Source organism: Vombatus ursinus, unplaced genomic scaffold (genome assembly GCF_900497805.2).
Source record: "Vombatus ursinus unplaced genomic scaffold, bare-nosed wombat genome assembly UNPS02006779.1, whole genome shotgun sequence".
Classification (NCBI taxonomy): domain Eukaryota; kingdom Metazoa; phylum Chordata; class Mammalia; order Diprotodontia; family Vombatidae; genus Vombatus; species Vombatus ursinus.
This window is the reverse complement of record NW_020946557.1, coordinates 23840641-23853923: the sequence shown is the minus strand read 5'-3', so window position 1 is coordinate 23853923 and position 13283 is coordinate 23840641. Positions and strand designations below refer to the sequence as shown.

Genomic DNA, 13283 nt, shown 5'->3' with positions numbered 1-13283 from the left:
GTAACAGGGAATTCCCTATGAAGAAATGCTATCTACCATTGCAGAACAATTCATGCCCTGCAACTTGTAACCTTACAGAATTGCTTGGGACACTGAGAGAGTGATCTGTTCAGGGACACTCACTAACCTAATAATAATACTACTACTACTAATAATAATAATGATAATGATAATAATAACAATCATTTATATAACACCAAGTACTCTACCCGTTAACTCATTTGATACTCACAACAACCCTGTGAGGGTACGTGCTACTAATATCTCCATTTCACAAATGAGGAAACTGAAGCACAGATAGATTAAATGATTTGTCCATGGTCATAGAGCCAGGGAGTGGCTTAGGAAAAATCAGAACTTGGGTCTTTCTGATTCCAAGTCCTGAACTCTACCTACCATACCACCTAGTAGCCAGAATAAAGAAACTAGAAATTTTCAGGATCAGGCTTAGGAAACAGCCCTTTTCCTTGTCATGAAAAGGTTTGTACAAGATGCTGGTGAATATTTAGTACCTACTTTTGAGTTTGCCCTAAGCTAGAAACACTACTACCACCACCACTACCACCACTAAAAAAAAAAAAGAAAAAAAGAAAGAAAAAAAAAAAGAAAAAAAAGGCCCATGCAAACTGAGTAGGTCTGCCCCATACATGTCTGATAAAGGCTACAGTAAGTCCTTGGCTAATGGTCACGTCCTTTCCTCAGAGAACACTCTGTTATCACGAATGAGAGGAACTTTCATAATGACCATTTTGTACCAAGATTAAAATACATTTTTCAAATGTCACTAAAAGTTTAGAAGAAAACATCAAATCAAGTCGACCAGCATTTTTTTGGGGGGTGAGGCATTTGGGGTTAAGTGACTAGCCCAGGGTCACACAGCTTGTGAGTGTTGTGTCTGAGGCCACAATTGAACTCAGGTCCTTCTGACTCCAGGGCTGGTGCTCTATCCCCTGTGCCACCTAGCTGCCCCAACAAGCATTTATTAAGCACCTACAGTATACCAGGCACTGTACTAAGCACTAGTGATACAAAAAATGGCAAAAGACAGTTCCTGATCTCAAAGAACTCAATCTAAGGAGGGAGACAACACCTAAACAAAATAAATACAGGATACAAATACATACAAAAACAATATATACAGGATAAAATGGAGATAATTAACAGAGGGAAGGTTCTAGAATTAAGGAGAATCAGTAAAAGCTTCTAGTACAAAATAGGGATGAGATAGAGCACTGAGGCTGATGAGACCTTACAAGATGATGGGTTATCCCAATAATAAGCTTCCTGGAGCACGTTGGAAAAATCTGAGAAGTTCCAGAACACTAAGTTAAGTAATTTCTCTAATACCACAAGTTGCAAAGTGTTTGATCTGCATCAATAAAATTTTCCTTACTGGGAGTTCCCTTCATCAATGAAATCACAAGTATGGACCTGCTACAACCATGTTTTTTTAAACCCATCTTTTCTCTCTCAAATTCTTTGATTTTCCAAACCTAAGAAAATCTATTATTCTGTAAATTGGCAAAGATAATAAAAATAAAACAGTAAAGGCTGAAGGGGCTATGAGAAAACAGACATGCTAATACACTGTTGTAACTCTAAATTTGCCCAACCACTCAGGTTAGCAAATCGAAGTTATAAAAGAAACAACTCACTACTGTCCATATCCTTTGACCTAGAGAGCTCACTACTCAAAATATGACAGTATAGACAACATAACATACCCCCAAAGGAGTAAAAGAGAGAAAAGAAGGTTCAATATACATTAAAATAAAAATCTTTACGTTAGCAAAGAACTGAAAACAATGTTGGTATTACTTGACTGGGAAATGTCTGAAAAAAAGATAAATTCAATAGAATGTTATTTAATGAGAGGGGCATCTAGATAGTACACTGGATAGAGCACTGGGTTTGGGATCAAGAAGACTCCTCTTTTTTACTAGTTGTGAGACACTGGGCAAGTCACTTAATTCTGTTTGCCTCAGCTCCTCACCTGTAAAATAAGCTGTAGAAGGAAACAGCAAACCATTATCTTTGCCAAGAAAACCCTAAATGGGGTCAAGAGTCAGGCATGACTGAAACGACTTAACATTTAATAAGAAATGACAAGTATGTGTAATTCAGAGAAACAAAGAATATCTATATGATCTGATATGGAGTAAAAATAAGCAGAACCAAGAAAATAATATTTGTTGTGACTATCATGGTACAAAAGAAAAGATCACAAAACAGGAACTAAGTAAGTGAAAAACCAATGCAAGTCTTGGAAGACAGATAATTAAACATACTTTCTTCCTCATGGCAAAGAGACAGGAACTATTAGGATAGAGAGTTGTCCATACTGTCATATGCAGTCACTTTATCAGGCACTTTTGCTTAAAAAAAATTGGGGGGTAAGAAAGGAGGGTTCAGATTAGAAGGGGAAGGGTAGGAGAAATAACTGAAGTAAATACAAATAAGCAGGTCTAAAGTAAGAAACACTGGCTGATTATTTTAAAAATAAACAGTGGGGGGTGGGGGATAAAGAAACAGGTTCAAATCTCAGAAAAACAGGATTCAAGTTCCTTCTCTGCAATCAATAAAATATATTAAAATGTTTTAAAATGAAAAAACCCTGTTATAGCACCTAGTAGCATTGAGTAAATCACTATTTTAATTCTTCAAGTGCATTATAAATCTATATCCAACAATACGAGAAAGCAGTTTATGTCTCAGCAGAATCTCTCTGTCCATAAAACGTCACATTTTATTTTTCAAGGAGGCAAGAACTTCACTGTGATATTCATGTGATTAGAAATTGGTGTTTTTCTGCCACCAAGTGTCAGCAAATAGTTCGAGCCAACCAACTTACTATGGGGTTTACTGTGAAAGACAGAAAACCAAAGGACTATTGTTTAAATTGAATGACAAAAATAAAACCACAAGTAAAACATACTTTAAGAAGTATGAAACAAGATTTAAAATTCCTTTCTTCCCCTGTATACAAGTAACAGAAAAACCAGGTAACCATATAGACTCATAAGTATAAGAAATTTTAGCTGATTAGATACCTCAATCTAGAAGTTATTCTTTTTTTAATTAATTTATTTATTTTTAGTTTTAAACAATGACTTACATAAGCTTTTAAGTTTCAAATTTTCTCCCCCTCCCTCTTCACCTCCCTCCTCAAGACGCATACAATATGATTTAGGCTCTACATATACATTCCTATTAAACACATTTTCACATTAGTCATATTGTAAAGAAGAATTAGAACCAATAGGAGGAACCATAAGAAAGAAGAAATAAAACAAAACAGAAAAAAAAAGAGCAAACAGTATGCTTTGATCTGCATTCCAACTCCATAGTTCTTTCTCTGGATGTGGATAGCATTTTCTATCATGAGACTTTTAGAGATGTCTTAGATCTTTGCATTGCTGAGAAGAACTAGGTCTTTCAAAGTTAGTCATCACACAAAGTGGCTGTTACTGTGTACAACATTCTCCTGGTTCTGCTCACTTCACTCAGCATCAGTCTATACATGTCTTCACAGGTTTTTCTGAAGTCCACTTGCTCATAATTTCTTATAGCACATTAGTATTCCATTACATTCAATACCACAACTTGTTCAGCCATTCCCCAATTGATGGGCATTCCCTCAATTTCCAATTCTTTCCCACCACAAAAAGAGCTGCTATAAATATTTTTGTACACGTGGGTCCTTTTCCCATTTGTATGATCTCTCTGGGATATAGCCCTAGAAGGGCTATTGCTGGATTAAAAGTTATTCTAAATTTCCATTTCCCTGACATAGCAATCAGAACTTTGAAGGAACAAAAATAATCAAAAGATCAGAGGATTTAGAATTAAAAGAACACTCAGAGATAATCTAGTGGTCCAACACACCCCCCCCCATCCCTTTCATTGCAATATTCAACTAATGTCATCTTTTACTACCTACTACTTTAGAATCTAATAAAACTGAAGATCCACTGCATAATGATGTTCTAATATACTAAACGAACTTTCTACATTACAAATCAGTCAACAAATATTTATTAAGCACTTACTGTAACTAGTAAATTGATCCCTCAGAGCTCTCAAAAAAATAGTCCAGAAAAAAAAATAATTTAGCTAATAACAAATATATGTTTTATTCTCACAATATTAGACTATTTTAATTACATATAATAAATACAATTTTAAAGCTGAAGGGGAATTTTGTTGTTACTCGTCCTTCATTTTTAAGACCAGTGAGATCACGTGGTAATGTCTTGACTTGTACCTGAATTAGATTTAATTGAGGCAGAGGTGTGCAAAGTGGTGAGCCTCACTCTCTCTTCTTGAGTCATCAGGAAGTCCAGTGGCAAGACAAAAGTTAAGATGATGGTGATGGCCTGGGAAGCAGTGGATGACCTTGGCATCTTCAGTGCTTGACCAAGCTCTAAGCACTCCACTGTACCAGCTTCAGCCACCTTCATGGCCATTGGAACAAATTGTTCTCATCCACCCATGCTTAGGGGAGACATCCTCCTGATGTTCTTTTAAGTTCCCCTTCTCTAATGAGGTAGCTCTTCTTTCTTGCCAAAGTCAATCCCTCTACGTGTGCGAGTGATCATGGGAATCCCCTTTCTTTTTCTCCAGCAGATTGAAGCTTCAATCAATCCTCCTCTTCCTAATCGTCACCTCTTCCTATCTACTGGTTCCTTTCCTGTGGCTTTCAAACATGCCCAAATCTTTCCGAGCCTTAAAAAACCTTCATTAGGCCTTACTACTATTATTGTCCTACCTTTTTCAGCCAAACTCCTCTCCTTGCTTCTACTTCTTCCCCTATCATTCACTTCTCAGCCCTTTGCAATATGATTTTCAACTTCACTAGGTGTATGAGGTGTTGAGGAAGGACTAACACCTCTGATATGAGGGCTGCTGAGTCATTTTCAGGGCTGCTCATCCATCTTTGTTGTCCATTTTTACCCAACTCTTACCTGTGGCTCCAAGAAGCTGTATCATGAGCAACAGCCACACCTCAGTTAACCATCTTGGCAGACAAACTAAACCAGACTGAACTAACCGATAGGCCTCAAACCTGCCAATGCATCAGGGGGATGTCTACCCCAAGCATGGGTGGATGAGAACAATTTGTTTCAATGGCCATGAAGGTGGCTGAAGCTGGTACAGTGGAGTGCTTAGAGCTTGGTCAAGCACTGAAGATGCCAAGGTCATTCACTGCTTCCCAGGCCATCACCATCATCTTAACTTTTGTCCTGCCACTGGACTTCCTGATGACTCAAGAAGAAAGAGTGAGGCTCACCACTTTGCACACCTTTGCCTCAATTAAATCTAATTCAGGTACAAGTCAAGACATTACCACGTGATCTCACTGGTCTTAAAAATGAAGGATGAATAACAACAAAATTCCTCTTCAGCTTTAAAATTGTATTTATCTATATATAATTAAAATAGCCTAATATTGTGAGAATAAAACATATTTATTATTAGCTAAATTAATAAAATCTAGCATTCTAAACAAAGAAAGACAATTTCTTAACACTAGCCTTGGGGATTGACTCACTGATAATCTCAGGTTCCAGAGTGAAAGGTCCTGACCTTCTAGCATGAGAAGGGGAGTTACTAAGCAGTATTCTTCCAAAAAGGCAAAGACTGGCCCTCATAGACTCTGGAAAAGACACCAAGCCATGACATGGGGTAATAGAAGACCTATACTCATAGGAATATAAAAGTGTTCCACTAATACTCTCTAATTCAATTCCCCTTCAAGGGCAGCTTTTGGGCTATTTTGAAAGCTTTATGTGTTTTCTATATATGTTTATGGACTCCTTTGAGTCCATACCTTCTGAGGAAAAATCAAGACTGTCCTTTCCTGAAACTATTTTTTTACATTGAGTGTTTATACCAGAAGGCTGAAAACCTTGTTACCTACATTGGAGAAACTTAAATATTTAGCTATACACAAGCTGTATTTGGAAATTTTCCAAAGTAAATTCTAGGTACAGACAATGATTTGATTTTTTGGTTCAGTCCCGAAGACTAGACTTGATCTCTGTGAGCCGCAGGCGTTAGGGGTCCCAGGCCACTAGTAGGATGCATGTGCCACTATCTACAATTGATACTTAAAAGATACTGGAAAAGCAGCATGCCACAAAGGATCTGAGTTAGAAGTACCAAGGTTCAGGTCTTGCCCTCAATTCTAAGGCTCAAACAACTCTCTAACAAAAGTATAGTTTTAGACAAAGTAAGTTATAGACAGGTTGTAATCTGTTTATTTACATGGAGGGGGTTTTCATACTAATAAAATGATACATCCTTTATGTACTGACCTAAAGTAGAGTTTCTTTTTCTTTTATCCCTTTGATAGTATGGTGAAGTCTATAGATCCCTTCTCAGAAAACTTCTTAAATAAGTAAAATAAAATACATAGGATTGCAAAAGAAACTAATGCTGAAATAGAATTATCAAAATATTTTTTTAAATAGAACAAGCTCACAGGCCTCAGGTTAAGAACCACTAATTTAAAGTTATTAAAAGATCCTGAAGAAGGCCCCCAGTGCAATGAAGTGAACCCTCTATGGAAGATCTATAGAAGGACATGGACAAAAACCACATAAGGTAGGAAAGTGTGGAAGGGTTGTAATATGCACCTAGGAAAGAATACCCATATAGATGCTATCATAGATTTATCTAGTTAACTAAGTTTACATTTTCATGATGCCAATGATATATTTCCCAAAAGATAGATGATTAAGTCCTTTCAAAATGCTGTATTCCTAAAAATTTTAAGTATATTTCATGGGAAAAAGGAGATAGCAAAACAGGGCCAAACTAGTTAAATGTGCATTTTTTAAAGGAAGTGTTGTTACCTGAAATTTTTAATCATGATAACAGAAAAATGCCTTTGATAAAGAATTACTTTCTTTGATAAAGAATCTAAAATTCTCAACACACAAATCCCAGGCTGACTCCAATAAGATTTTTGCCCCAGTAAGAATTGGTGATGTGAACATAAAGACAATTGCTTGCTAAATGAACATGCAGTTTTAAATGCTAAATTATGGACTCTAGAGATCTTCTAGGAGATGTACTACTGATAAATGTCTCCAAAGGGCTATTTCACTTCAAATAAAATATCACAAATACAAAAAAAATCTTAAACAGAAGATATCACTGACACCATTTATTTGTCATTCTGGGATGAATTTTAAAAAAACTGGAAAGAGGATAATCCAACTGAAAGCAAAACGAAAAGGATAATGAACAAAGAAGTAATTTGTAAATATGTTTTAATAAAACATTCTAGATTATACAATACTAAATGTTAGACAAAAAATGTTCTATTGTCTACTATTCTAGAAGAGTATTTCTATTGCATACTATTCTAGAATTGAATTTAAAATAGAATTTAAAAATAATTGAATTGTTTCATTCTTATGAAGAAACAATATGTAAGGCTTTATTTTTTTAGGATATTCAAAAAAAGCTTACATAAAATGAATACTCTCAAATTTCTTATTTGTAATCTGTATTCACAAAAACCCTCTGAAATCAAAGGTAGCAGGCTGAAAGTTGCATCAAAGTATCCTTACCAGGATAAATGTTCCTCATTTGCAAAGCTATGAATTTGTCATTTAAAAAATGCAAACTCAATAGAACTTCCAGGAACCAATAAGGTGAAATAAGCAGTAAATCACCATAATTCTCACATATTTACCTCCAAACGACCATAAAATAGTGCCCCAAAACAAATCCTAGAACACCAGAACCAGCAAAAAAAAAAAAATGGATGAAACAATCTTTTAGCCCAAGAAACTTGGAAGATCAGCAAGAAAGGTCTGTCTCACTCAGGTAAAAGGGGAGTACAGTCCAGGACAGGACACATTCCAGTAAGCCAGCAGCAAGCTCCACCTCAGCAAACCAGCAGTAGATCCTAAGTCCCACTGCAGTGGAGCAGGCAAATGCCAACACCAGAGTCCCCCATGTGCCCCAACATAGCCAAGGAAATGGGCAAACTCCAGGTCTGAGGAGTGCCATGTACTTCAACGCAGCCCCAGACAACCAAGCAACCTTCAGCAGCCAGCCTCCAGATGCTTCACTGTAACCTCAGGCAAACAGGTAGACCCAACCCTAGTGGTGCCTAAGCAAACAGGCAGCCAGACCCTTAATAAGTGTTTCAGCGTAGCCTGGGGCAAACAAGCAGCTGCCAGTGGCCAGACTGCCACATGCTTCAGTGTAGCCCCCAGGAAACACAGAAATACTCCATTGGTCTCACCACACACCAGACACCACCACAAGGACCCCAGCTCAACACCAGGTTAAGCTTCCAGACCCCTACAGCCTCCAGCAGCGCCAGCGACACCCCATCCCACCCCTCAGTGGACAGGAGGGTCCCCCGGGGGCTTTAGGGCAATGTCAGTGAAGTGCCAGGTCAACAGCCAGGACCTGCAGCCCCTGGCACAAAAAGTTTGACAGTGCCCCTTCCATCTCAGGAGCAGAGCTCAAATTTAAAAGAAAGGAAAGAGGCCAAAAAAGATAAGCAAAAAAACAACAAAAAAAGAATCTGACCATAGAAAGTTATAATGACAGAGAAGATCAAGACAAACTCAGAAGAGGACAACAATGTCAAAACACCTATGGGAAAATCCAAAGAAAAATGGGAAGCAGTGTCAAGCCCAGAAAGAACTCATGGAAGCACTCAAAAAGGAGCTTAAAAATCATATAAGAAGGATAGAAGAAAAATTGGGAAAAGAGAACGATGCAAGACAATTATGAAAAAAGAGTCAACAGCTTAGAAAAAGAAAATAGCTACTTAAAGTAGAATTGGCCAAATGGAAAAGGACATATAAAAATCCACTGAAGAAATCAAAGCCATTTAATAGGTATATGAAGAAGTGCTCTAAATCACTACTGATTAGAGAAATGCAAATTAAAACACCTCTAAAGTACCACCTCACACCTATCAGATTGGCTAATATGACAAAAAAGGAAAATGATAAATGATGAAAAGGATGTAGGAAAATTGGGACACTAATGCACTGCTGGTGGAGTTGTGAACTGATCCAATCATTTTGGAGAGCAATTCAGAACTATACCCAAAGGGCTATAAAACTTTGCATATTCTTTCATGCAACAATAAGACTGTATCCCAAAGAGATCATAAAAAAGGGAAAAGGCTCTACATGTGCAAAAACATTTGCAGCAGCCTTTTGTGGTGGCAAGATATTGGAAATTGAGGAGATGCCCATCAATTGAGGAATGGCTGAACAAGCCATAGTATACGAATGTAATGGAATACTATTGTTCAATAAGAAATGATGAACAGGAAGATTTCAGAAAAAATCTGTCAAAACCTATATGAACCGATGCAAAGTGAAATAAAGAGAACCAGAAAAACACTGCACACAGTACCAGCAACACTGTGTAATGATCAACTATGAATGAGACAGTTCTTCTCAGCAACACAATGATCCAAGACAATTTCAAAGAACTCAGGAAGAAAAATGCTATCCACATCCAGATAAAGAACTAATGGAATCTGAATGCAAATCAAAGCATACTTTTTTCACTTTATTCTTTTTTGTGTTTTTTTTTCCTTTTGATCTGTTTCTTCTTTCACAACTGTGACTAGTATGGAAATATGTTTTACATGATTGCCTGCCATTTTAGGAAGAGGGGAGGGGAGGTTAGAAGGGAGAAAAATTTGGAACTCAAAATCCTGTAAATATGAATGCTAAAATTTGTCTTGACATGGAATTGGGGAAAAAATACTATTTTTAAAAAATGTAAACTCACCTTTCTTCTGAGCTCTGGTGATTTTGACAGTTTCATGAAGGTCAAATGAGGTTTGAAACTTCTGTTTTCTCCTGCCAAGATACCCTTTTCTTGAAATGTTCTCTTAGCTGCCTCTAAAGAAAAAAAAACACAAAAATATTTTATCTATCAATTGTGCCATGATTTATAAAAGTAGACATTTATTTCTTGTAACACAAAAAGGGTAGTCTGAAAAAGTATTTTCTATTTCTGGTTAAGTTAAAAGTAGTATCTGATTTGTATAATAATGAATTTTATCTGTGTGACAATAAAATCTCATTCTGATATTTGTAAAAGGCAAAGAAACAATTATTTAAAAAGCTTACTGTCTATAAAGTAGTTGTTGGGTCAATGTGAAGACAATACTGAATGTCAATGAGCTGAACGAAACAGCTATTTTAGGTAGTCATTCATGTTTTTTGTTGTATATCTATCAAAAAGATTATTCTAGAAAATAACATTTTAAAACCAATACACAAAATTCCATTTTTAGTGATATTGAAAGAAAAAATAGCATTATGACTTTTTAAAGATGGCTATTATATATAGTATACGTTTCCCAATGTGATATTAGCCTAACATCAAAGTATCAATGAATGTTGTCTTGCTACAAAGCAAAACAAAAAAAAAATCACCTTGAAAAGTTTTAACAAAGTGTAAAAAGAAAGATTGACAAGTAAGTACATTGAGTCTGTCTACAATCAGCTGGTAAATAAGTCCTTAATCTACATCAGTTTTCTCATCTATAACATTAGGCAGCTGGACCATAATATGAGATTTTTCCTAGCACTAAGATTCTATGCTGTTCTAAACTACATTATCTATATCTGATTGAAAAGTAAAACATATTACTAAGCTTAAATTTCTATATTACTTATCAGTGAAGAGAAGCATTTTAACACATACAAGACATCCCAAAAGTTTTAATGTAGTTTTAAACTTTAATAGTTTTACACAGCACTAAGAGTTTTGGGACACCCTGTATTAACTTATTCTATGAACACAATCTTGAAGAGCATCTTTGCAGTCAACTATTGTTTTATCTGTAAAATGCCAAATAATCAACTAAAATTATTTTTTTCTTTTGACTTGAATGATTATTTCACTCAGATTATCGTAATGTCTTTAAGGGTTCTCTTATATCTAGCACATAATGGGAGTTTAATGAACGTAAATTATTGACTGATTGGATTATAAATTGAAGAGGTTGGCCTAGAAGATCTAAGGTCCGAGTCTAACATTCCATAATTCTACTATGAAAGTAAATTCTATTGTCATGCTCTAGATAGACGATAACCAATAATTAATTACAAGTAGTTTAGAAGAAGCTATTGTTTTATTTTAGGAACTGAGATCACAATCCAATAATTATTTCCCTCTTTATCTCTGAATGAACCTGGCCATATATCCCAAAACATGAGTATAAAGTAATAATCAATCAACAAGCTTACATCCATTATAAGCCAGGCACCATAGAAAGTACTAGAAATTAAAACAATTTCTGACCTCAAAGAATTTATATTCTATAGGGGGAAACAACATGTACTCACATATATTTATATGTTTATAAATTTCACATTCATGTATTTACAAATTTTATACTTATATAAGTATAAACAAAATAACTAGAAGGTAATTTAGGGGGAAAACACAACAACTGGGGGAAAGGAAGGGTCAGCATGCTGAAAGTGTTGCCTAAGGAGAATTTTGGAGGAAAAAAGGATTCTACGAGGTAGAGGCAAGGTGGGAGTGCATTATAGGTATAGGGGACAGAAAGCGCAAAAGCAAGGGTGGGAGATGGAAGTGTTATGTTAGGAACAGCAAAACAGCCAGTTTGGCTTCAGTATAGCATTCATGAAGGGGAATAACATGTAATAAAAGGCTAAACAAAATGGATTGAGGCTAAGTAGTAAAGGGCTTTCAAAGCTAAACAGAAGAGTTTGTATTTGATCCTGCAGATAAAGGGGAACCACAAAAGTTTACAGACACAAGATGAACATGATCAGTCGGCCTGTGATCTCAGGAAAATGAATCTGGCAACTATGTGAAGGTTAAGTTGGAGAAAGCAGACTCCAAGCTGGGACATAGTTAAGAAACCAATTAGAGGTTTGTGGTATGCATAACTGAATACTCTCCTCTTTATGTAAAAGCAGTTCCCAGAGTCATAACTAACAACTCTGGCACTAAGGGTAAATGTCACAAAACTCATGGGGGAGGGATGAAGGGATAAATAGCATGACAGGCATTCTAAAATCAAATTTTATTAATAAATTCATTTGAAAGTTAGAAAGGGCCCATTAGGGGAGAGATCTCAAGCCAGAGATCTCAAGCCACTGCCCTGTGTCAGAGTTAGAGGGTAGGAACAGACAGAGACCCTTGGATACCAGACCTGTGAAATTTCCAGGACACCCAAGACCACTGCTAGGGAGGCCTTCAGAAGAGTTCAAAGAACAGTAATGAGCTAAGGAAGAGTCCATCTGGAGCACAGCAGAGGGGAGAAGAAAACCATTCTCTGATAGAGTTCTATTTTAACTATTTTCTCTCACCAGGTGTTAAGCATAATTATTTACACCTGCTGAAACAATGTAAAGTGTTGTAAATATCATCTAAATTTTGGTAACTTGGGGCAAAGATCCAGTTGCCTCATGTTAATTACGCTTCTGGGATCTACTATGCCCTAATCACAGTGACTTTACAGCATTTAATTTAAAATAATATAGGAAAACTCTGCTAGTTGGGGCTAGCAGAGCCAGTCATTATTCCCTTAGATATAACCACAAAACAGTGGGTTCTCTTCCATCACTAATTCCATACCAAGTCTTAAAGAAGTATGGGCACCTACAAACACCAAAATATTTACAACAGCACTTTTTTGTGGTAGCAAAGTATGGGAAACAAAACAGATGTCCATCTCTTGGAGGACGACTAAACAAACTGCGGCACAAGAATGTAATAGAATATTAATGTGATGTAAGAAATGACACGCATGATAAAGGCAGAGAAGCAGGAAAAGACTTACATGAAGTAGTGCAAAGTGAAGTAAGCAGAGTCAGGAAAATACATGGCTACAACACTAGTGACCATTCCAAAACAACTGAAATGGAATATCACAAAATTGTAAAGAACAAGCTTGGTCAAGAAGAAACATGAAAAGATATCTCCTCCGGTTCCTCTGCAAAGGCCAGGGTACACAAATGTAGAACATAGCACACAATATCAGATTTTTTCCTATGTGCTGATTGATTTTAATGATTTTTTTCTTCCTCTCTTTTTATTTCTTAAAAAAAATTTCCCTTTATTATCTGGGATAGCTCTCTGAGAAGGGGAAAAGATAAGTATATAGGGGGAAAAGGCAATATAAAAAACAAAAGATATATGTGTGTACATATATGCATACATATGTGTATATGTATGTGTGTGTATACAGCATATGTACATAGGAAGAATTAAGAGTGTCTACTTGGATCAGGCAGGAATTGCAA

The 13283-nt window shown here is 36.2% G+C and overlaps 1 protein-coding gene across 1 annotated transcript in view; it reads right to left on the bottom strand.

Annotated features, from left to right (window-relative positions):
• AKAP7 (A-kinase anchoring protein 7) overlaps window positions 1–13283 on the bottom strand; it is a 150387-nt gene that overhangs the window by 81680 nt on the left and 55424 nt on the right. Inside the window, 1 exon segment of the mRNA XM_027848585.1 lies at window positions 9784–9896. Within this exon segment, the coding sequence (XP_027704386.1) occupies window positions 9784–9896 (113 nt within the window).